General features: G+C 47.4%; 1 protein-coding gene across 4 annotated transcripts in view; it reads right to left on the bottom strand.

The window, feature by feature from the left end:
- d4 (double PHD fingers d4) overlaps window positions 1-26,322 on the bottom strand; it is a 256,653-nt gene that overhangs the window by 5,448 nt on the left and 224,883 nt on the right. For all 4 annotated transcript variants that reach the window (XR_011507607.1, XM_070522729.1, XM_070522731.1 and 1 more), the window contains one exon: window positions 24,787-24,868. Coding sequence is in view for 3 of the 4 variants with exons in the window: in XM_070522729.1 (XP_070378830.1) it covers window positions 24,787-24,868 (82 nt within the window). In the remaining variant the exon portion in view is untranslated. The remainder of the gene's footprint in view (window positions 1-24,786; window positions 24,869-26,322) is intronic.

Raw genomic sequence — 26,322 nt, 5'->3', positions numbered from 1 at the left:
CATGTTGGATTGACACTCTTTTTCTCAAGCAGTCATGTTAGACTGATTTAATTTCTGTAAATAAACCCTTATTCCTCGTTCTCGATGAGAAGCAGTTCTTCACTTCATCGACGTCCTCAGCGTAAATAAGTTGGACGATGGCATGGGCCAGCTACCTTCGAATTCATGTCGTACTCCAATCTTGGCAAAGGACCACGAGCGATGGGATTGAGCCCCCAATCCTGACAACACAAAACATCCCTCAAAAGATAAGTTATTATACCTGGCAACAAATCAGGCCTGGTGTCCTTGGTGTTCCGGCATGCGCCACAGGACAAATTAGTGAATTGGCTATTCTAGGCAAGGGGCAGCATCCCGTTTGCGATTATTATGGAATCATTTGCTAAATACAGAATATATTACTTGCTATGGACTACACTGAGAATTATAAGTTGTGGCTCTTCACAGATACTAGCGATAAAGTGCTGTCTGAAAGTGATGACAATAGACATTGTGAGAATTATGAAGGTTCATATTTCCCGCGCTCCTACAGGTGCCATGGAAACAAGGAAAGCAGACACCTTCTTCATCTCTTTCTATGCAGAGAGCCAGACTTCTTTCCCCGTGGGGGCACAACCCTCTTACAAAGTGATCACAAACATAGACCATCACGTGACCACGGAGCCCCGCGCCTCTTAGAGCAAAGCAAAGAACAAGTCGGTGTTGTCGAAATTGGCACGGCTGGCGAATGCCAGAGAAGACTGGGAGCCAGAATGAAGTAAGGGCCCCAGGTAAACATCCTGTTCCTCTCCTTTGTTATGCCCTGTCTGTGTTCAGTTCACCTCAAAACCCCGGCAAGCATCTCGTTTGTAACTAGCCTGCTTCCAAGCGAATCTTTTGGTAGCTGTAGTTGTACTTGTTATTCAGCAGTGTGTTGTCATGCTTCTGCTGTCTTGGTACCACCGAAGCTCAGCGGTCAAGCCCAAGCCTTACGCATGAAAGCGGCTTGAGAAAATTAAGCAAATCTATTTCCCTTCTGTGAAGGTTCACTGGTTTTACATCTTATTGCCAGAATTGGAGGCACACTACATTTTTCTCGCTAAATAATCAGGCCTGCATTCAGTTTCTGCTTTGTTTATTAGCTCTATGTCATTCCCAGGTTGGTTTTGTACTGAAGTGGGTGCGCATTTGATTCATAGATATGTTGAAATAGGAGCAAATACTGACAAATAAATCAGCGGTGTGTTTTGGCATTTTTTCTGACTCTTCTTTAGTTTGATCCACTGGATAATTTTGATGAATCTCATTGTTCCCTTCAAGGCTGGAATAATGGACATCGATTGTACCCCTCTCAAATCATGAACACAAATGTGAAGCCGAAACTGACATCGTTTGGCAAATATGGGCAGCTTTTTTTGTTGCTGTTTTACTATGGGGCACTGGATCTAACAGGTTTTCTTGTATCTGGCACAAACATTGATTTTTAGTTCTGTAAATCGGAAAGAGTGCGGTGCAATGACCAATCCCAACATTGGTAAAATATGTACTAAAACCTCGTTAATTTAACTCGGTTTATTCGAAATCCCGCGTATTTCGAAGGTTTTCGGCGGTCCCAACAGTTAGCAGGCAAATTTTGCCGGATAATTTGAACAGCCAGCGTGCCCATATCCGGAATATACGTCAGTTTAAACCATGGCCTCCGTGATTTTTTCCGTGCCTCCGTGATTCGCGGCGGTAACAGGGAATTGCGGCGCACTGTAAGCAGACTGGAGGAGTGCGGCTAACTACCGCGCCAAGCAGTCACGCATCGATGACTACCGTATTTACACGATCGTAAGTCGACCACTTTTTTTTTATTTGAAAATCTGAAGTGGGGGGGGGGGGGTCGACTTACAATCGAAACCAAAACATGGCACCGCCAAAGAAGCGAGACCAACGGGAGCTACAACGTACTAGTTAGAATTTTATGTTTGCTCTGTGGCCCTACCCGCAGCTTCCCGCTATACCGAGTGTTTGTTCGCTTTTCGGGAGGGGTTTTCAAACATTTTTGAGAGTTTTACAGTGCACGCAACACTCATGAGGGGGTGTCGATAGTTGATGGAAGCGCCGCTGTTCCATTCACGGCGGCACCCTCACAATGGCAGCGCTTGCGGGGAGTATCGAGAGTTCATGGAAGAGCACTGCTCGCGGGTTTTTCTTTGCCTGTTACGCTTAGCTTTCTGTATAGTTTGACGTGTTCCACTTGATTGCCAGCTACGTGCTACTTCTATGCTTCCTCAGTTGTCATGTGTGCTCCAGGCCCACTAATCATTTGGCACTCATTCACAGCAGCGTTCAAGAGGGCTGCCATCCTTTACGCCGAAGAAACAAATCACTGCGCAGCGGGCCGCAAGTTCGATGTTTCTGAACAGGCAGTGCGAGAGTGGCGACTGCAGCAAAGCGAAATTTTCACCTGTGACGGCAAGTGAGGAATTTCCCACGTGCCGAAGTCTGGACGCTTTCCGGAGCTGTAGGCTAAGCTTGCGGCGTACGTCGCTGAAATGCGCAATCGGTACCTGCCAGTGAAGTGCGACATGGTCATGAAACAAGCCCGGATCTTCGCCTTTTAAGAACCTGCTCCACCGTGAGTACGAGTGGTTGGCGGCAGAAGACCGCGAAATTACGCCAACCGGACCTGTCAAAAGAGCTTCCCTGACGGCTGCGTGTGGTTGGGTGCTTTCGGCGTGGGCTGCTGTTCCACAACATGTCGTGGTGCGGTCGTTTGCCAAATGTGAAATTTCGCGGGACGACGACGCGCTGTGGGACCGTAGCAACGACGAGGATGGCAACACTAGTGAAGATGAGTAGTCCAGTGACCATGTCAGCTACTAGTAAATTTTCGTTATCGAATGCGCCCTCAAGTATGCTCTCCTTTTTCTTTTTTCCTGTCACGCGATTCGAGTCGCCTTACAATAGTGCAAATACGGTACTTCAAGTGGCCGTTTTTCGGGCGAAATAACGGTGCAGTGTTGATACAGCCACATTTCGTACATTTATTTCTCGTTTTTCGTCTATTTTTGATAATTCGAAAACCCGGTTAATTCGATGATTTTTCGCGGTCCGACGGACTTCGAATCAACGAGGTTCTACTTAGATATCAGAATAAAGTATTGCTGGTAAACAGTTCTGCTATTGTAAATGTGCATAAATAAAAAATTTCCTTTGGATATCATGCCCTTTTTGGGGAGCATGAACGAAACTAAAAGGTAAATCACACTAAAAGGAAAAAAAACTCGGCATTTTATTGTTTTTAGTAGAAACTCGGATAACGCAGAACCCTAGCTATGAGGGGCACAGGCTCCAGATTAGTACTGGCTACCTCACAATGTGCAAACCACAGAACAGCACATGAGCGCCCCAAACGAAGTCGCATTTGTGAGACCTCGTGCTGCTCACCATGTCAGGCGAACATTGAAGCGAGTAAATCAAGCACATCACACATTCAACACATGGGTGGACCTACATTTACCGAGTCCAGTTCATTCATCTGACACTGGCGACACGACTACTTGTGCATTTCTGGCACAAGAGTTAATAGCCCCTGACGAGCCTTGTGATATGGATTCTATTTTGAGGCCAAGAACATTACAGACTCTGTTGTCAAGTCAGTCAACATGCTCATGCTGTGAGGGAAGCAGACATCTTTGTGCCCAACTTTCACTCACTTGACCCAACTTGCTGTACACACACAAAATTCTCTTCGGCAACAAGAAAAGTTGAAAACAATCCACCGTTATTGCGGGGTTCAGAAAAAAAATATTGAAAGGTGCTTGAAACAAGACAGCATTACAGATGATGCCAGTGAATGCCTAGGGCAGCCTGCATGTATGAGACTGCCCAACAAGGGGATTGTGCAATAGCTACACCCTCAAGGATGACGTTGTTGAAAGAAACATGGAGGAGATCCATACACGTTTCCAAAATGGAAAGTTTGGCAATTGAACTAGAAAAATTTATTGCTCCACCTTTCGAGAGGACTCCTCTCGAAATCAATCATTACGCAGCCGCATAATGATCAATTTACCATTTGGCTTACCACCTGTCGAATGCTACGCAAACGACTTCAAGACAAACCAAGCGGTCTGCATGCACCAAACATTCTTAAGGGGGGACGCGGGTCTTGAAATCGCGAAAAATGGTCAAAAATGGCAATTTTCAAAAATTGCGTTTTTGAAGTCTTTAATGTCCCAACTATGCCTCTACAAAATATTATGGCTCAATTCCTACTCGAAGTATTAAAAAAACGGCAATTTAGAAACGTCGGTGAGCCGAAATTGAACGCCAAGCGCGAAGATTTGCCTCATTTTCAAGCTGCCGTAGCTCCGCGCGACGCGAACCGATCGGCGCCATCTTGGTCTCGTTTGAAAGCTGGTTTCCCGCTCTCCATTCTGGCGCCCCTCGGCGCGCTGTAGACCCTCGTGCAGCGGAGCGATCGGCACCCCAAGCACCCGTTCTCAAGAGCGAAATCGTCGCGAGACAGCCGCTGATTGGGTGAAGCGGGCGCCTCCCCGAGGCGCAGCCCTCTGATTGGCCGTGACGCATGCTTCGCCTGCCGCGGCCCCGCGGCCGCGTTGTTCGACTCCTTCGCGTCGTCTGCTTTCGCCGGCGCGCACGTCATTTTTCGCATTCCGCGCAAAATTCTCTTGTATTTTTCGTTCTGCCTTTTTCTTTATCGTTCTTGTAGATATTTTGGCTATTGAGTCGCCTCTTTTAACCACGAATTTCTTGCTTTTGCATGCCTGGTGTCTTTGTTCCGCGTGTCACGATGGCGCGAGACGCGCGCTTGAAAGCAAGCACGCGAAAAGCAGTCAGCAAAAAGAGGCGCGCATGGAATAAGAGCGCTACATCGTCGAGAACTACAGCTTCGGTGATGCCGCAAGCTGCTGTGGCATAGAGATATGGCTGTGGCCTTGGTGGATGCGGCTGGAGTGAGCTCGCCAACAACAGCTTCGCCGGTGGACGCGGCTGGACAGTCCCGATCGGTGTCAACTTCGGTGTTACCGCAAGTCTCTGCAGTGCCGGTGGATGCGCCTAGACTAAGCCCGTCGAAAATGCTAACTTTTGAAACGCTGCAAGTCGCTTCGGATTCCGTGTCGTCGGAAGCGGCCGAGCCGGCTGACCTAAGCCTAACGTCGACTTCGGCGTTTCCGAACGCCGCTTCGGTGCCGACGGACGCGGCTGAACCGAGCTCGCGTGCTCAACGCTTCGACGCGGTGTTTTGCGCGGAGTGCGCGGGGCGTGCAAAGTACGCAGACAACATTAAAACTTCATTGGCGAAGAAGTCCGCGACTTTCCGCAAGTTCGAGCTAATGAACGTCGGCGCAGCAAGTAAAGACGACTTTCTGAGCTTTTTTTTTTTTTGCCAAGTACCAATGCAATACAGAGGTTTTCACAATCTTTACATGAACAGATTTCTTTGAGTTTGGTGTTATTGTGTTCAGTAATGACTGGGCTGCATGCTAAAGCATTAAATTTTTCCCTGTGATAGGTAAACAAAAGTGGCAGAGTAAGCAAAACTTTGAATGCAATTTTCTCAGCTTTGCTTTTTCGATCAAATGCCTTTGCCTTACAGAACTTTTCATAATGTTTGCATCAACTGATTTTATTGAATTAGGTATCATTTTTTTCAGTAAAACCTCAACTACATCCTAAAGCTTTCCATTTTTCATTAAACCCATTAGACTAGCAATTAGGTCAGATGTAAGCTAATTACTCCCGCATTGTTTTTTTTCTTCCTACTTTGTTATTCATTCATGACCTATATGATCACTTTTTAAAAATTTCTTTAGCTTTAGGATGTGCAGTGGGCCCTTGGAAATGACAGCCATTCTTTGAAACTAGTTTTTTTAATTAAAAAATTATCATAATGGCCCGTAAGAAAAGACCTATGTGGGATGAATTATTTTGCAATATCTTCATTTATAGATGATATATATAAAATCTGAATATATATTTGGGATCAGCATTCAAAGATATATCTGCATGCCAATTTTCAGGAAGATATGTTACGAAATAAAAAAAAAGTTTTCAAGACCCTCATCCCCCCTTAAGCAGATGCCCCATTTCATTCCTTTCATCACTTTCCGTACTTCCATGACAAAAAAGAAAGCTACAACCAAACTTGCCTTTATTATGTGCAGGTTTTATAATGGTTGTGGTTAACAACAACAACAAAAAAGGTGCCTTTCGATTCTTCTAGTCTGCACTCGTGGGCACGCAACAAATCGCGAGCAGCAACGATAGTAGCCATGTTTACACTGATACATTAGAAGTGTACCCTATTCATACGCTGATGCTTGTAACACAGCTAAGATATTCGTCCACCCTTAGTGGAAACGTGCCATATTAGGATAGTACTGTAGACAAATGCCACAATTTCCACAGCATGCCCACCATGTGTTTCTATGTCACTGGCGGCTAAGTGCGCTCATCTGTTTCTGTCCCCTCAAAGTGAATATGGCTATGTTATTGCCACAAACTTGCCGATATTAACAATATTATTCATCACTGATATGGAAAAAACTGTTTCAACGCACTTAATGTACTCACGAGAAGAAAAAAATCGCATTCAGCCTGCTTTGCCGGCCCCCATTTTTGTTTTGGTGTCCTGCACTACATACAGTGGCAGCTGCCTATTTGTTGACCTGCTGTCATTCCACAGTAAACGTGGGATGAAAAGAAACATTTTTTTTTTCTATTTCCATCAATTTTTTTAAACAAAAATGTGCGATCATTATGCAAGTAAATACGGTATTTCATTTTCTCAGGATAAGCTTTGTTTTAAAAAAACTTGACCATTTACCTTTTTTTTTCATCTTTAATTTTTTTTAGAAATACAATCTTTTGCAGTAATATTTCAAAGGCAACGTCCTCTATTCGACACTCTTTTCAAGCTTCTGTGCTAAATAGAAAATGCGCAAAGGCACATCAAAGTGACAAAACTTATCTAAACTTATCGAGACCACATTCGGAATTATTAAATACTTTTTTTTTTGTGGACAGCATAAAATACATGTGGAACTTTTTTGTATTTAAGCATACAAAAATGAGCAGAAAAGGTTTTCGACACAACTTCTGTAGCTTGAATTCGGCCGTAAGTCGGAAAATATTGGAGTAAGCAGTAGCAGGACGGCCACGGCACGACCTTCAGATATCCTTTTTTGTGTGTGCTGGGAACGCTTATTGGGAATAATATTTTTGGTTCATACAGTTTGAATATTCCTACATCACATACAAAAAATATTAAGGAGTATGGATGTTCAATCTTTCATGGAATCCCCTCCTGTGCTTTTGAGCTGTAGATTTATTCAGCCACACCCTGTACTCCTGCAAAACTTCTGGCTAGCTCAGATGATAGAGCAACAGCTCTGGACCAAGGTTAATTTTCCTTCAAATGGAAATCTTTCTTTCCAAAAAATCCTAATGGTTTTCTTAACCAGGGTGTCTACCAAGTTGACAATTCCAAATTTTCTGAGTTTTCCAGGTTTTCCTCGAGTGCCTTTGCAAAATTGCCTGAGTGACACAGAACTTCGTTTTATGTCAAGACGGGTTGACACCATGTGACCCGATGCTGCCACTCTCTAGTAAATATGTTAAAAAAATATAAAAACGACTTAATCCAGTTTGGATGGTAAGAACTAGTGTTTACTTTATTAAAAAATAAGACGGAAAAGAGGGGTTAGTAAAATGTGCACCGAATAAAATATCTTTAAAAAATTGCACAAACCATTGCAAATTGAGTTGAACATTCTCAAATACAAATAAAAAGGAGATACATACAGAAGCAAATATTTTTGAACATAAGCTATTTTTATCAACTGATAGCAAGCTCATTGGTATGAGGCCTGAACATTGTCACAAGTGAGATTCTCTCTCAACAGTTGGTAAGTCAACCTCAACTGTCCTGACATACTCTCAGCCCGCGCACATGTCTTATGTTGAATTCCAATGGCGGAGTTGGAGCAAGTTTTTCTGCTCGTTTCGGAGCAAGTTTGTTCCAATGGCAGAGTGAGGGCGGGAGTAAGATGTTCCAGCGAGAGAGTCGGAGGCGATTCACAGCGGGAGTCACTCCGTGGAGCAGAAAAAGCTGCTCCGCCAAAATCGGCGGAGTGGACCGGAACTCTGCTTGACGTATTTCCTTTACCAGGTTTTTCTGCTGGGAGGCGCCACCGGTCACGACTCGCGAGGAAGCAAAAGCTGCTGCACGCTTGGCGAGATATCCATTCCGCACTTTTAAATAAACAACAGGTGAACGGCGCTGAAGAGACAAGTGACCGGTGCGGCGGTGCTAGGAGCAAACAGCGGAAGGAAATGACAACACGCAAGGTATCCTGGGTAACTCTGTGATAGAACTTCCGCTTCCGCCTTGCTCCGGCAGCGCAGGTTGTGTTCCACTCGCGGATCTGGAGGCGTTGCTCTGCGCCAGAGTCGAGTGCTCGCTCGCAGAGTCCGTCAGCTGCTCCGACTTTGCCATTGGAATTCAACATTAGTGTTGTGTTTCACTGCTTTGAAGAGTGTATTTCGGTTTGGATGAGGGACACCTGCATCTCAGCATCAGCCAACACTTTGTTTTTTGAGCTCACACTCCAAAGAAGCAGCGGCACACTTCCTTTCCCGCTCATTACTCAATGCATAAGTCCTTCGTCGCGCATTTGCTCCACGGGCCATTTGGCTCCACAGGCCATTTGAAGCGTCCTCTTATAGTCATTTGTACAATCAATGTCCAATTTTTCGGACTCACTAGGAGCTGCGAAAATGTCCGGAAAATCAGTCCCCCCCCCCCAAAAGAAAATGACTGCATGTCTTTTACTGCCCTTAAAGTGCAACTCCGGCGACTTTTTTATCATGTCAAGGTAATAGAATATTTAGGTTCCTAGACCCCCCTGTCATGCGTCTAATAGTAGAATTGTTTTGCAAATTCCCAAATTTTAAATAAGCAAAAAAGCGCAAAACCAAACCGAAACCTGACTTAGCAGCGAAGTGAACCTCTTCGTGTGGTGTCACGGGTGCCTTCGCCGGGGAAGGCACGCAGGGCATGCCTCACTGGCAGTGAAGAGCAGACACTCGGCTGAATCGTGACCGCCCTGGATTTTCGGGTGACAATGTCATCTGCACCAGCACTTCGGATCTGTCAAATATTGACAGTGTAAAGGGGGTTTGATTGTGTTGTTCATATAGGAGGTTGTGGCCAAGTACTGCACCAGGGTGGCCAATCCTGCTCTGGTGAGGGAGTGCGTTACCGGTTCTGGTCACCGGGATCAGGCCACACTCCAGGCCTGTTTATGCAATTTTATCAACACGCGGATTTTTTTTTTTTAATCCGGTGGAAAATTGCCGGCACCGGGATTCGAACCACGGACCTCTTGCACGCGTGGCGGGTGTTCTACCTCTACGCCACCGCTGCAACGGACAGGCCGCCATTGGAATATGAACCTGGCAACGTTTAACGCTAGAACGTTATCTAGTGAGGCGAGTCTAGCAGTGCTATTGGAGGAATTAGAGGGCTGTAAATGGGATATAATAGGGCTCAGCGAAGTTAGAAGGCCAAAAGAAGCATATACAGTGCTAAAAAGCGGGCACGTCCTCTGCTACCGGGGCTTAGCAGATAGAAGGGAACTAGGCGTCGGATTCCTGATTAATAAGAACATAGCTGGTAACATACAGGAATTCTATAGCATTAACGAGAGGGTTGCAGGTCTTGTTGTGAAACTTAATAAGAGGTACAAAATGAAGATTGTACAGGTCTACGCCCCTACATCCAGTCATGATGACCAGGAAGTAGAAAGCTTCTATGAAGACGTGGAATCGGCGATGGGTAGAGTGAAAACTAAATACACTATACTAATGGGTGACTTTAATGCCAAGGTAGGCAAAAAGGAGGCTGGAGACAAGGCAGTGGGGGAATATGGCATAGGCACTAGGAATATCAGGGGGGAGTTATTGGTAGAGTTTGCGGAACAGAATAATATGAGGATAATGAATACCTTCTTCCGCAAACGGGATAGCCGAAAGTGGACGTGGAGGGGCCCGAACGGTGAGACTAGAAATGAAATAGACTTCATACTCTGCGCTAACCCTGGCATCATAAAAGATGTGGACGTGCTCGGCAAGGTGCGCTGCAGTGACCACAGGATGGTAAGAACTCGAATTAGCCTAGACCTGAGAAGGGAACGGAAGAAACTGGTACATAAGAAGCCGATCAATGAGTTAGCGGTAAGAGGGAAATTAGAGCAATTCCAGATCAAGCTGCAGAACAGGTATTCGGCTTTAACTCAGGAAGAGGACCTTAGTGTTGAAGCAATGAACGACAATCTTGTGGACATCATTAAGGAGTGTGCAATGGAAGTCGGTGGTAACTCCGTTAGGCAGGATACCAGTAAACTATCGCAGGAGACGAAAGATCTGATCAAGAAACGCCAATGTATGAAAGCCTCTAACCCTACAGCTAGAATAGAACTGGCAGAACTTTCGAAGTTAATCAACAAGCGTAAGACAGCTGACATAAGGAAGTATAATATGGATAGAATTGAACTTGCTCTCTGGAACGGAGGAAGCCTAAAAACAGTGAAGAAGAAACTAGGAATTGGCAAGAATCAGATGTATGCGTTAAGAGACAAAGCCGGCAATATCATTACTAATATGGATGAAATAGTACAAGTGGCTGAGGAGTTCTATAGAGATTTGTACAGTACCAGTGCCACCCACGACGATAATGGAAGAGAAAGTGGTCTAGAGGAAATCGAAATCCCACAGGTAACGCCGGAAGAAGTAAAGAAAGCCTTGGGAGATATGCAAAGGGGGAAGGCAGCTGGGGAGGATCAGGTAACAGCAGATTTGTTGAAGGATGGTGGGCAGATTGTTCTACAGAAACTGGCCACCCTGTATACGCAATGCCTCATAACGTCGAGCGTACCGGAATCTTGGAAAAACGCTAACATAATCCTAATCCATAAGAAAGGGGACGCCAAAGACTTGAAAAATTATAGACCAATCAGCTTACTGTCCGTTGCCTACAAACTATTTACTAAGGTAATCGCAAATAGAATCAGGAACACCTTAGACTTCTGTCAAGCAAAGAACCAGGCAGGATTCCGTAAAGGCTACTCAACAATAGATCATATTCACACTATCAATCAGTTGATAGAGAAATGTGCGGAATATAACCAACCCTTATATATAGCTTTCATTGATTACGAGAAGGCATTTGATTCTGTCGAAACCTCAGCAGTCATGGAGGCATTACGGAATCAGGGTGTAGACGAGCCATATGTAAAAATACTGAAAAATATCTATAGCGGCTCCACAGCCACCACAGTCCTCCATAAAGAAAGCAACAAAATCCCAATAAAGAAAGGCGTCAGGCAGGGAGATACGATCTCTCCGATGCTATTCACAGCGTGTTTACAGGAGGTATTCAGAGACCTGGATTGGGAAGAAATGGGGATAAAAGTTAATGGAGAATACCTTAGTAACTTGCGATTCGCTGATGATATTGCCTTGCTTAGTAACTCAGGGGACCAACTGCAATGCATGCTCACTGACCTGGAGAGGCAAAGTAGAAGAGTGGGTCTAAAAATTAATCTGCAGAAAACTAAAGTAATGTTCAACAGTCTCGGAAGAGAACAGCAGTTTACAATAGGCAGCGAGGCACTGGAAGTCGTAAGGGAATACATCTACTTAGGGCAGGTAGTGACTGCGGATCCGGATCATGAGACAAAAATAATCAGAAGAATAAGAATGGGCTGGGGTGCGTTTGGCAGGTATTCTCAGATCATGAACAGCAGGTTGCCATTATCCCTCAAGAGAAAAGTGTATAATAGCTGTGTCTTACCAGTACTCACCTACGGGGCAGAAACCTGGAGGCTTACGAAAAGGGTTCTACTCAAATTGAGGACGACGCAACGAGCTATGGAAAGAAGAATGATAGGTGTAACGTTAAGGGATAAGAAAAGAGCAGATTGGGTGAGAGAACAAACGCGAGTTAATGACATCTTAGCTGAAATCAAGAAAAAGAAATGGGCATGGGCAGGACATGTAATGAGGAGGGAAGATAACCGATGGTCATTAAGGGTTACGGACTGGATTCCAAGGGAAGGGAAGCGTAGCAGGGGACGGCAGAAAGTTAGGTGGGCGGATGAGATTAAGAAGTTTGCAGGGACGGCATGGCCACAATTAGTACATGACCGGGGTTGTTGGAGAAATATGGGAGAGGCCTTTGCCCTGCAGTGGGCGTAACCAGGTTGATGATGATGATGAAAAGGGGTTTATTTGGGTCGTAGAGAAGTAGCGACCAACGCGGCAACAGCAGGTAGGACGCAACCAGCGAACGAACTGGGTACGAGCCACGCGATGGCAACGGGGCTTTTCAGCCTGCCGATCTTCTTCGCCACAATCACCCCCGGAATTGAAGAGTAGCCATCCTGGCGACCTAGGAAGAGGTGGGCGGATCGTAGTACTGCTTCAGCCGGTCAATGTGCACAGTCTCTCGCCCCCGACGACGCAGATCGGAAGATGGCGATACGGGTTCGACCACGTAGTTCACTGGTGATGTTTGTGCAACCACGCGGTAGGGCCCGTGGTACTTCGGGAGGAGCTTGGACGAAAAGCCAGGAGCAGCAACAGGCAGGACCCAGAGCCACACGAGTGAGTCGACGGGGAAGGGGTGAGGGGGAGGATTGAGGTCATGGCGTTTTTTTTGGCGGCACTGTTGAGCAGACGTCAACGACCGGGCCAGTTGGCGGCATTTCTCGGCGTGCTGAGCAACCGTAGAAACAGGTGAGCATTCAGCAGGGTCCGGCCGGTACGGGAGAACCGTATCAATGGTGCTGGAGGGATGGCGGCCGTAAAGCAGAAAAAATGGTGAGAATCCAGTAGTGGCTTGAGAGGCAGTGTTATATGCGTAAGTGATGAACGGAAGTACAAGGTGCCAGTTGGAGTGATCAGATGCAACATACATTGATAGCATGTCACCAAGAGTTCTGTTGAATCGTTCTGTTAAGCCATTGGTCTGTGGATGATAAGCAGTAGTAGTGCGGTGAATAATTTGGCATTCAGATAAGAGTGACTGAAGGACATCTGAGAGGAATACGCGGCCCCGATCGCTCAACAGTTCACGTGGTGCGCCATGGCGGAGAACGAAGTTGTTTAGAATGAACGAGGCGATGTCTTTTGCTGATGCGGCAGGCAAGGCGGTGGTTTCAGCATACCGTGTCAAATGATCTACGGCGACAACAATCCATCGGTTGCCAGCGCCAATAGATGCAAGAGGCCCATATATATCAATGCCGACACGGTCAAATGGCACAGCTGGGCAAGAAACTGGTTGGAGCGGTGCGGTGGAGAGATGCGGGACACATTTACGTCGCTGGCAGGCAATGCAGGAGCGTATGTATTTGTGGACGAAGGTGTACATCCCTCGCCAATAATATTGTAGGCGAAGCCGTGTGTAAGTTTTTGCCACTCCGCCGTGACCACACTGCGGGTCAGAATGAAAAGCGGAGCAGAACTCTTGTTGTAGGTGGCGAGGCACTACTAAAAGCCATTTGCGGCCGTCATTGTGGTAGTTGCATCGGTATAAAAGTCCGTCCCGGATTGTGAAATGCTGCGCCTGTCGGCGTAGCGCTCGAGGTGCCGAAGTTGCCGGAGGGTTTGACAAAAAGTCGAACATCATGACGATCCATGGGTCGTTTTGTTGCTCCGATGCCATGTGCAGGATGTCAAGTAGTGAGATGTCATGTCTGTCGGTAGAAGTGCTGCTGTCTGAAGTAACTGGGGAGCGTGAGAGGGCATCGGCGTCGGCGTGTTTGCGTCCAGAGCGATAGACTACACGGATATCATATTCCTGAATTCGGAGGGCCCACCGAGCGAGGCGGCCCGACGGGTCTTTTAGGTTGGACAACCTGCAAAGAGCGTGATGATCCGTCACCACGTTAAAGCGTCGACCGTGGAGATATGGACTAAATTTTTGAAGAGCCCATACGATAGCCAGGCACTCTTTTTCTGTGACTGAGTAATTGGTCTCAGGTTTCGTGAGGGCACGACTAGCATAAGGGACTACGTATTCTGCATTAGTGTTCTTGCGTTGTGCGAGCACGGCACCAAGGCCGACACCACTGGCGCCGGTGTGAAGTTCTGCAGGTGCGCTTGGATCAAAATGGCGCAAGACTGGCGGAGACGCGAGTAGGTGACGAAGAGTCATAAAGGCATCATCAGAGGCTTCCGACCAAGCAGAAAGTTCATTGTCGCCTTGGAGAAGTTGGTTAAGTGGTGCGATCACTGTAGCGAAATTGCGAACGAAACGTCGAAAATAGGAGCATAGGTCAATGAAGCTGCGTAGTGCTTTCAAGGTAGTGGGCTTTGGAAATTCGGATACGGCGCGAAGTTTAGCAGGATCAGGAAGAATGCCTTCTTTGGAGACAACGTGGCCTAATATGGTCAGTTTTCGAGCTGCAAATCGGCACTTTTTTAAGTTAAGCTGGAGACCAGCATTCCGGAGACAGGTTAGAACTTGATGTAAACGCCGAAGATGGGTCGGAAAATCAGGAGAAAAGACGACAACGTCGTCGAGGTAGCAAAGGCAAGTATGCCACTTCAGGCCGCGTAGGATGCCGTCCATCATGCGTTCGAAGGTGGCGGGCGCATTGCACAGACCGAACGGCATCACAGTGAATTCATACAAGCCATCTAGTGTTACAAATGCGGTTTTAGAACAGTCAGCGTCAGCCATGGGCACCTGCCAGTAGCCAGAGAGGAGATTTAAGGAGGAAAAAAACTCCGCTCCTTGCAAACAGTCAAGTGCGTCGTCAATACGTGGCAACGGGTACACATCCTTTCGGGTAATCTTGTTAAGCCTTCGATAATCAACGCAAAATCGTATGGTGCCGTCTCTTTTTAGCTAGGACGACTGGTGATGCCCAAGAACCACTTGAAGGCTGGATGACACCGCGATTGAGCATATCGTTCACCTGGTCATTGATAACGCGTCTTTCAGTCGCCGATACTCGGTAGGGACGCTGTCGAATCGGTGCATGGCTCCCAGTGTCGATAGTGTGCGAAACAGTCGTTGTGCGACCGAGTGATGTTGCTTGGCAATCAATAGAGGAAGAGAAACCTTGGAGCAAGCGAAGAAGTTCGTTGCGCTGCGTCGTCGTAAGGTCACTGGCAATAGCTGGCGTAAAAGAACGCGGTAGTGACTGTGGACGCGATGCCTCGAGAGCAGCAATATAAGCGGAGTCGTCCATCGTGTCAAATATTGAAGATGAGGTCAGTGGCTCTGCTCTGCCAAGGCTTTCACGGCGGCATAAAGTAATTGGTTCAGCTGATGGGTTTGAGACACACATGAGAGAGGCGCCAACTTTGAACTCGAGGACGGCGAACGGCAGTGGTAGTGTACGGCGGCGAACTAAGAGTTCAGACGGAGCAAAGAGCACTGTGCCGTCATCTACATACAGTCGACTCCCAATAATTCGAAGCCGCTTAATTGGAATTGTCGGTTAATTAGAAGTGAAGTGCTGGTCCCGTCAGTTTTGCATGTAGTCCTATAGAAGAAATCGCTCGATAACTCGAAGTCCTCATTCAGTAATGTTGTTTAATTGGAAGTTAATTTGCAGCCGGGATCCTCGAGGTGACTGTCATTCTTTGGTAGAATGTGCAATTTTTCAAGTGTTGCAACAGTTCCGTGCTCCGCATTGGTGTCATCGCCACCGCAGCCGCCCGCAACGCCATCCTTCTTGGAGCAGCGCGATTATTCATTGCGACGGCTGCCGTGGCCTCCGCGATCAACTCCGGCGGAAGGCGATGCGGCTCCCGCCGGAGGCCACGTGCGGCTGCCGCGCGTGGCCGGAGCTGGTCGCGGAGGCCACGCGGGTGTCATAGTTGCACGCAGCGCTGCATACTGGCAGTGGCGAGATTGTGCGAGATTAGTCTTGCAGCGTGTGCAGCGTATGTCGAGGCGTGTATTGGTCGAGCGCCGTTGTGCGGGTAGCTCGTAGGCTAGGCGGGCTAGGTTGCTCCACTGGTGATTCGGAATTGACTGTACCTAGTTGCGCAGTTTATAGCCATAGCAAACCGTGGCTCTTATCGCACGCTCGACCTGGCAACGAAAGCCGAGGTTTTGAAGGAAGTGAGAAGGGAGGTGCCGCCAAACAAGACATAGCGCGGAAGTACGGGATCAAGCCGAACACGCTCTCAAACTACATCAAAAACAAGCGCACAATAATGGATGCATTTGAGAACAACAAGTTCAAGACTTCTCGGAAGCGAATGCGCACCGGTGCTTACCCAGAGTTGGAGGAGGCTCTGCTGGTTTGGATTAGGGAGGCCAGGAGCAACAAACTTCCTCTCAGCGGAGACATCGTTGCGATGAAAGCCCAAACGCTTGCAGCAATGTTGGGGATCGATGACTTTGTTTCGTCAGATGGATGGCTGACGCGCTTTAAAGATCGCCGTGACCTGGTTTTCAAGAGCGTGTGTGGTGAAAAGGCGTCCGTTAACAGGAAACATGCGCCACGTGGAAGGACGGAAAGCTGCGTGAATATCTCACCGAATACAGACCGGAAGACATCTTCAATGCAAGTGAGACTGCACTCTTCTATCGGCTTCTACCAGAGAAGACCCTGAGATTCAAGGACGATGACTGCTGGGGGCAAACGCAGCAAGGAAAGAGTGTCGGTGCTGATCGCAGCAAACATGACTGGCACGGAACGATGTCGGCTACTTGTGATCGGGAAAGCTGCGAAGCCGAGATGTTTTAAAGGCGTGAAGACACTGCCTGTGGACTATGAGGCGAACAAAAAAGCGTGGATGACGGCCGAAATCTTCAAGAGCTGGATAAGCAAATTGGACCGCAAGTTTGCTGCTTCGAACCGCAAGGTGTTGTTCCTTGTTGATCACTGTAGTGCTCACGTGAATGTGCCTGCCTTGAGTGCAATACGCCTCGCATTTTTGCCTGCAAACACAACGTCTGTTTTGCAACCAATGAACCAAGGCATCATCAAGAATGTTAAAGTCCTGTACAGGCGGCACCTCCTCGAGCGCATGATTTTGTGTATGGATAGCTCCACAAAGTACGAGGTGAGCCTGCTTAGTGCCATCCACATGTTGGCGCGAGCATGGGATCGTGTGAAGCAAGCAACAATCGCAAACTGCTTCAGAGCTTGCGGTTTTGTGGCAGCTTCTTCGGAGGATGCCTCTGAAATTTCAGCGGAGGAAGCGTCAACAAGCGGGCTTGACGGCACTGATTTTGGTGATGCTCTCGGGGACGTCAATTTTGAAGATTACGTCGCCATAGACAAGGGGGTCGAAACGTGCGGTGCGCTGACGGATAGCGAAATTGTAGAGATTATTCAGCGCCAGGAAGCGACCCAGGAAAGTGACGACGTTGAAGGCGAGCTGCAACCTAAGGCTGCCGATGTAGCTGCGAGCCTTGCTCTCGCGGAGCACTTCTTTGCCGCTGAAGGTAACGCGGAAGAAGCGCTTTGCCACATCTACAGCCTGCGGAACTTGCTTTCAGCAGCATGATTCGGCAAGAAGAAGCAAAGCAAGATGTCCGACTATTTTTCTTAGAGAAAATACTTGATTTCGCCACAAATAAAGTGCTGTTTTTTGTATTTTGTGCTTAATTGGAAGTTCGTTTATTTCAAAGTTTTTTGCGGTCCCCGTGAGCTTCGTATTAACGGGAGTCGACTGTAGTTGCAAGAGATACTGACAAGGGTGGAAGACCAGGTAGGTATAACGGTGTCTTCTGAAACAGAGATTTTGCGACAATGGTCCTTATGGTCAGTGATAATATCGGTCGAAAACTGAAACAGCTCGATTTCGGCGCGGGCGCAGTCAATGATCGCATGATGTGTGGAGAGAAAGTCCCAACCTAATATGACGTTGTGTGAACAAGATGGCAACACGATGAATTCTATGATATAGAGGACCTCCTGAATTACGACACGAGCAGTGCAGGCGCCGGATGGCTCAACGTGCTGCGCGTTGGCAGTTCGAAGAGACAGTCCAGAAAGCGGCGTCGTCACTTTTCCTATCTTGCGGCAAATACAGGCATCTATCGCTGAAAGTGCAGCGCCGGTGTCGATAAGTGCTAGCGTCAATGTTCCTTCTATTGTGACTTCAATAACGTTCTTTGATGTGTGAGGCCTTATACATTTCGCTAGCACCACAGTTCTCGCCTCCTGAACTGTGATATTTAGTTTTCCTGGCGCAAAGGGCTCCGACGCCGGTGCATGGGGGAAAGCGAGCGGTGACGAGGAGAAGGTGAACGGCGAGCGGCGGAGAATGCGGTGTCGACGGCAGATGGAGATTCAAAGGCGTCCGAATAGTTGCGGCGTTGTTGGAAACGTGGCGCATATGGACGCACGTTGTTCGGGACGTTCGGAGTAAGGGGGCGACAGTGACGTGCTACATGTCCAGCACGGCCACAATAAAAACAAATTGGGCGATTGTCTTCCGTGCGCCAATGATCTTGAGGTCCTGCATACTGCAACAGTGGCCGGACTGGAGCGGATACGGGCGGGCGCAAAGGCGGGCGAAGGGGACCGTAGGTCTGTGGTGCAAGCCTCGAAGCGACTTCGACGTATGTCAGGGGAGCGGCAACCGGAGCCTGCTGGAGAGAAGGTGGAATGTGGTCGGCTACCTGCTCCTTGATGACAGATTGGAGAGCGGGCGCCAACGGAGAATTCGACTGGCCGTGTGTAAGGGGAATCAGAGAAAGCTGACGAGCCACCTCTTCACGGACAAACTCCTTGATCTGCAGCAGCAGCGACGTGTTATCCATGGAAACAGCCAAGCTCGACATTGAAGTCGCTTGAGGAGGAGATTGGCGGGTGGCTATACGTTGTTTGCGGAGTTCGTCGAAGCTTTGGCAGAGACTGACGAGTTCAGAGACTGTCGCCGGATTTTTCGCCAACAGCATCTGGAAGGCGTCGTTTTCAATGCCTTTTAAGATATGGCGGATCTTCTCGGCATCAGCCATTGTGACGTCAACGCGATTGCAGAGGTCAACAACATCTTTTATATAACTTGTAAATGTCTCCCCGCACTGTTGCGCATGACTGTGCAAACGTTGCTCGGCGCGAAGCTTGTGAACGGCAGGGCGCCTGAATACCTGCGTCACATTAGTTTTGAAGGTTTGCCACGTCGTGAAATCACGTTCATGGTTGCGGTCCCACACGCTAGCGACACCGTTCAAATAAAACGATACGTAATTCAGCTTTTTGGTGTCATCCCAGTGGTTGTGGATGCTCACCCGGTCGTAGTCAGTGAGCCAGTCTTCTACGTCATGGTCTTCGGTACCGCTGAAGATGGGTGGGTCGCGTTGACGCAACGGGCCGAGGCAGACCACGGTAGTCACCGGGGCAGCGGGTTGTGGTTGCGGTGGTCCTTCTTCCGGCATAATAAAGACAGGCTGCAGTGTCAGGTTGCGAAGTTCTAGAATTCCGGTCGTACCCAGCACCTCCACCAATTGTAAAAGGGGTTTATTCGGGTCGTAGAGAAGCAGCGACCAACGCAGCAACAGCAGGTAGGGCGCAGCCAGCGAACGAACTGGGTACGAGCCACGCGACGGCAACGGGGCTTTTCAGCCTGCCGATCTTCTTCGTCACAACAGGTATGATTTTGATGAATCCGATAGCCACAAATCGCCGTTCGCATTCGACCCGCCATAATGAGAGCCAGTGCCCATGCGCTACACATCGTGCTGCAACATGAAGACCAAGGGTAGCCCAAACCGCTGATTTTATATGTGCTGCTTGCTATTTTAGGTGTTATACCTCTCCTCAGAGAAATGCTTGGCATGCTCACTGTAATGGCGTTTTTCACTGGTCGATCTGGAGCGGCGGCCGAAATCCTCGAGCGAGCGCTCGGGTTTCGCGAATCCGAATCGGCCAGCGGAGCGCAAGAATGCTCCGTGGGGAATCACACAGGAAGTCTGCGTGCACGTCGCACAAACCGATTCCGGAAACCATGCCCTACTTCTGCTCTCTACGTTTCCACGGCAACCAAACTCACCGTCCCCCGTGCGTAATTTGACCACGGCAATCGCAGAGTCCGTCATTTCCATGTCGCGCCCGCAAGGATTATGCATGGACAACGTGCATAGAAGGCTTCGTACAGCACCTGCGTCACCTAGTAATAGCTGTCGTCCGAGCTCTCATCGCTAAACGCGAGCTCTGCAGCAGCAACGAACGCAGCCATTTTGCGAAGCAACACAATGTTGTGCGTACCAACCGGTAGCGATTTCGCTTGAACACGGAAGTGACGCGAGCTTTTTCCGCCCGAATCCGCGCCTCGGCGGCGGAGCAAGTGAGAGCGATCCGGCGCGGAGCGAGTTGATCCGAAACGACCAGTGGAACGCGCAAACCCGCTCCAGATCCACCAGTGAAATTCGGATTCGTTGCCACGGAGCAAGAAATCCTGCTCCGAATCGACCAGTGAAAAACGCCATAAGATGTGGAGCACGACTTTCCACATTTGTATCTCACAAAAACGCCCGCTGGCAGTCCAAAGCACCAAATGGTGCATTGCTAAAATCGATCGGCAGATGCAGCGACCATTCGTCGTTCACTTGAGATGTACTACTCGCCGCTCACCGTTGATGTCAAATAATGTTAGAAGATATCAAAACAGGCAGATTTTGTGCATGTAAGCTCCATTGCATCACTCCGAAACGGGCTGATATGAGCGACCACACACTTTCGAAAACAGCAAGCGAGAGACTGTAGTACGGGAGCGTTATGCTGACTACTTATCATTCTTCGTGTTCTCTTCATGCACACAATATGTTCAGTAAAGTGGACAAAGATGAGGACTTCGCGCGTGTGATTGTTCATTTAGAGAACGCTAATTTTCTCGCGGAAATGCCGATGCCAGTATAGACACCGTTGGCAGCTGCACAAAGCGGTTGTTTACGCTGCTGTATCGAAGGGGCCTACACTCGCTGTCCATTTGGGATACAAGGCAAGCAGTGCACCTACGAAGCTAAATAATGAATTGGCATGACAATACATAAAAATAACCCACCTTCATAGTTGCATCTAATTTAGAGAAGCCCCGGTGAGTACGGCGGGCAGCTTTTTGTCAAAAATGGCAATGTACCGATGTCGATACTGCTCCGTGTTGTCACTTCTTGCTTTTTGTGTGTGCACTATACGAAATGAGGAATGGTTTATTTCAAATCCATATGGGCAAAACTCAACCACAGAAGTAGTTTTCTCTATCCTGATGGCTTAATTAGCTTCAGGTCAATCGCTCAGGTCTGCCAGCAGCAGATGCTAGAACTACGCGACTGTCATATAGGTTTAACCTCGGCTGAATGCGATCGCCATCGGCTCAAACTGTGTGTGCGGATAGCGAGGGCTGAAGTTCATGCAACCAACAATGCAACACCACTTGCCACCCCCCCTCACGTCGCCGTCCACAGGGATTGCAAATTCTCGTGACAGCAACTTTTCACGCAAAGCCCTAGCTCACGATCATCGACTCCTCCACGCTCTCGCCACTGTCGTGTGCATGATCCTGGCATGCTCCGAGTGGGACTCCTCTGACGTCATACACGATGTTGCCTGTAACTGAGGAGCAGGTAAGGTAGGGTGTTCGAGGCAATTTATTAAATTCATTTGTAGAAGATCTGTGCAACTCTCAAACCCGATTTCTTTAGGACATGACAGGAGTGTGCAGAGAAACATACCCAGCAAATTTCATCAACATCCATTCACATCAAAAAATCCCTGGAGTTGCCCTTGAAAATACCCCTCACCAGGCCACACAGCAAATTTTGGTTATACACTGGAAGTTGTTACGCGCCGTCTGGGTAGTGTTCTGCTGAAGAATTTTTCAAGTTGGTTCATTAATAGTTGAGATAAAAATATTTAGGTGCTGCAAACCTATGATTTCAGGAGGCGGATGAGTGCCACTACCAAGAGAGATACTCTCTCCGCTCTTCCCGTCTAGCCTCCACAAGTGAAATTCCTTCCCTGCGTTCTCCCTATACCGGAGCTCAAGGATAACGTGATGCATACATCACGGGCCCTACCTTCATTTCTTTCCCTCGCCTTTTTTTCTGCGGTACACACTTCCGCTAATGGCATTGCGTGCAAGCTTTTGCGTTCGCCTCATTTCGCGCAGCACACAATTTTGCAACCTGTGCACGAGAACACCTGACTAATCGTATATGCCAGTGCTACACAAATACCATGGCACTGTCTGATTCAGACACAAGTGGTTCATAGAGCATGATCACTCGATGGAACATGGCAGAAAATGACATACTTTCGTTGTCTGCACATGCGACTGCACGACGCGGGAACAAGCAGACAAAACGGAAGTACATCTCTCTTGCTGTGGTGCAAAGTAAAAGAACATGCAGACATTTGGTTTGCGTTTTTTATTATTTCTCTAAACTTGAATTTATCTGTTGAAGCAACAGATTACGCAAATAAGATGTTGCTTTGAATAATTCTCAAAGTCACATGTCACTACGAGCGACGCCACAGCAGTGCGATGTACTTAGGTGTACTTGTGCGATATACATCGACTCTCCGGCTGGGAGCGCGGAGCCCGCGAGGAGAAGGCCTGACGGCATTCAGTTTAAAATTTCAGCTCTTTCCATGGTGCGAAGTAATACTTAGCACACACGATCGTTAGTGAGCATAGTGTGCACAGCACTTGTCGGCTCAATATGGCCAGACCTTTAACACCACATCCAACGTATAATTTTTGACACTTTGAATTTGATGCTTGAAAAATCTGACTTAGTCCCGTAAAACCAATTTACAACCCATACTAGCGCTTTTGGTATTCTGGAGGGAGTGTTCAGTTGCGAATAGTTCAGCAAATGAATTATTAATTAAATAATTACCATAATAATTACATTTTTACTCTATTATAATTTAACTGTTTTCTTCACACCATTATACTCTCCATGGCCAGAAATACGTGTGAGCAAGTTGTTTCAATTTTATTTTACATGGAATGCATGGTGTTCGAGCTTTGTGGGGTTAAGGGCTCAAATTGCTACAGGCACACTCGAAAAAGCTCTGAAGGCCTGTCAGTACACTTATTAGGCATATCGGTACTCATAATGTGACAGGAGGTGGCGGATGCGCGCATGTATAATTAAGGAATGCATACTGTATCCTATGACAATTGCCCCTTCCCACTCTTGTTATGCTTCACCGCAACGCGTTTGCGTATGCTTCAGCACGTAACAGTCCTGTACTGAGGCAAAGCTAACTTTCAAGACCCAGCTATAAGCAACGCGTCGTGCTTTCCGGGCTTCGAAGCAACTCGTGAGGACTAAATCCCCTCATGTAGGGGCTTTAGTGAGGACCACGAAGGCGGAGTCGGTGCCATTGCTGACAGCGGCGAATTCTTTGAATGAAAAACACGGCACAGGACGGCAAGAAGCTTAATAGCGAAGGTAAAGACAGCTAGGCCTCGCGTTGCCGCGGTGGTGGCTACGGCTGCCAGCAGATCCGTGTGTGAGAACGCCGGTTTGAGGCTGTAAGGTAATCAAAATGGCGGCGGTGATGGTGGCTTGGTGGTCACGGCAAGAAGTCCGGAAAATCAGACAGCGAAGGGTTCTCGCGTCCGAAATTTCAGACGTTCTTATACATTGACCCTATCGGGGACGTGGTGGTGCCGCGAAGCCGTCCGAACTATCGGGGGTCCAGAAAGTCGGTCGTTGACGGTACACTGGCAACTCCTCCAGCGGACGACACGGTGTCAAAGAGGATTCGTTACGATTCCTCTCTGTTACTCGGGCCAGCATTATCGCAACTTTCGTTCCCTTTCAATAAAATTACTCCTCATTTTCCATGATAGAAGCAGAAACTCCCCGAGTTTTCCCTCAGTATTTCCAGACTATTAAAAATCCCTGAGAATTACCGGTTTTACCAGTTGGTAGACACCCTGTTAACTAGCTTTCTGCTACTTTCGGGTGCATAATTCTTCTTTCATGAGAATTTCCTTTACCTTGCACATTTCCACAGGAGGGATTTGCCTGTCATTGTTGTTTGTAGAGCGTTGAGAACTTACTACACTGCTGCTTTTTATAATGCCATAAGCTGCCACTGTACTTTGTATTTCATTTATATATTTATTTACGCTTTACCCATAGCACCGAGAAGGCATTACAGAGGGGTTACAATCTGGGGTTACAGTTTGTAAAACAGTAATACTATCAGCAGAACTTATTTCGCAATACCTATAAACAAAGTTCAACACATGAATCAATTAACATGGGCAACAAGAACAACACTGGCCAAAACTTCAAAGTAGTCTGAATAAGAGCTAGTAGAACTTATACTCACTTCAATAGCACAAAGAGCATACCACCAGATAAAAATTAAAAATTCAGCTTGTAATTCTTAAACCTTGTTCAAGAAATATGAGATAATAAGCACCAAACAATAAGCGATAGTGTACTACTCACCCAACATGCATCACTGACGATTCAGAATAGTTGTTTTTTGGGGGGGAAATTGCAACTCTTATAACAAATTCTCTCGACCTAATTGTGCTAAAAGAGCATAGTTAGCTACTGCACAGTAATCACTGCAAATTATTAGAACAAGAAAAAGTGTTGACAAAGCAGTACTATGCTAAATAAAACAAACACTATAAAAGCTACAAAATTCTACATGTTTTGAAATCAAAGAAGTTTTACTCTTAACGAAGCAGTTCTCTCACAACCAATCAGTCCCTTAAAGCAAGCGTTGTGGTAACGGATAAGCTCCAAGGGAAAAATACCACCACAGGGTGACTGACCTTCGGGGGGCTCAGACAGGGGCGGCTGCAGGCAGTACATGTGGTAGCCCCTGTCGCAGTCGTCGCAAAACAGCAGCTGATCCTGCAGCACAAGGCACAAAAAGCCACACATGCATCATGCCAGAGTAGCACCAATTGCTTCCAAGAGTGCATTGGAATTATATTATGGGGTTTTACGTGCCAAAACCACTTTCTGATTATGAGGCACGCCGTAGTGGAGGACTCCGGAAATTTCGACCACCTGGGGTTCTTTAACGTGCACCTAAATCTAAGTACACAGGTGTTTTCTCATTTCGCCCCCATCGAAATGCGGCCGCCGTGGCCGGGATTCAATCTCGAGACCTCGTGCTCAGCAGCCTAACACCATAGCCACTGAGCAACCACGGCGGCTTGCAATGGAATTGCTGACACACAGCTCGTATGAAGAGACTCAGCCACATGTTCCCTTGCTTTTACGCAACTGCTATACCAAAACAAACTTTAACAGCGAGAATAGGCCAAACCCAGAAAGGCCAGCCCATATTCACCTCAGTCAGGGAAAATCAGGCAAGGAACAAACCACTACCTGTGCTTAAACTGTGCCATGTTCCTGCTCTGATGACTAGGCTTCACCTGATGTAGCGCTTGTCAACACTGAGCATATACAGGGACTGCTACACAAACACCTGAAAATCTACATCCCTTTGTGTAGTTTATGCTCACAGAGAATATACACGTTAGCAACGTGTCCTGCAGAATCTGGTGATGTTACTCTCTAGCATCCCCTGCCATACGAGTGCGCCCATCTCTCTTCTTTTTTTTAGTTCTCCATTCTTTCATGCTTTTCTATTTACTGTTCCTTTCCCTTCATAGCCTAGAAGGATGCATTCAATGTTCCATACCTAATGTACTTCATGACTAACTGGCTGGTGGCAATAACAGCAAAACTTCATTCAACAAAATGCGTTATAACAAATTATTCAGTATAATGAAGTAATTGTAACTCGGTTTCAAGTTCCCATAGAAACTCACGCATTTAAAACTCAATTTTATTAAAGCGGAAATTTGCTTTAGCCAGAATTTTGTGGGTCATAATGACCTGACGATGTTGAACTGATCAGGCCTGAATGCAGTGGCACGAGGCACAGCTAAAAACTTTTCCAACACAAGGTTACTGCAAGCTACCTGGCAACACACCAAAACTAGCTAAAAATCGGTGCCTGTGCCCACACTCTACTTCTGCCATCTCACTATTGCATTCCACCACTTGCACCACCAGAGCTCTGTGCATAGATCTGTGTGCAGCACACTCACTGAAGATCACTATCGTGCACTGCTACACCAAAATGAAATGCAAATCAAGCAAGATGCTTAGCGTACATTGCACTGACTGACCATGACCAAGATAAATACTTTCAAGTTCCCTGATCTTTCCAGCTTTCTCCGACTTCTTATGAAAATTTCTTGGCAGTCTGTGACAATACAGGTATGAAAAAGAAAATGGTGGTTTATAGCTCACCAAGTTACTATGCCGCTAAGCTGTAAATCAGGTGGGCT

This window comes from Dermacentor albipictus, chromosome 7 (genome assembly GCF_038994185.2).
Source record: "Dermacentor albipictus isolate Rhodes 1998 colony chromosome 7, USDA_Dalb.pri_finalv2, whole genome shotgun sequence".
Taxonomy (NCBI): Eukaryota; Metazoa; Arthropoda; class Arachnida; order Ixodida; family Ixodidae; genus Dermacentor; species Dermacentor albipictus.
Note: the sequence above shows the minus strand (reverse complement) of the source record. Positions and strands in the feature narration are given on the sequence as shown.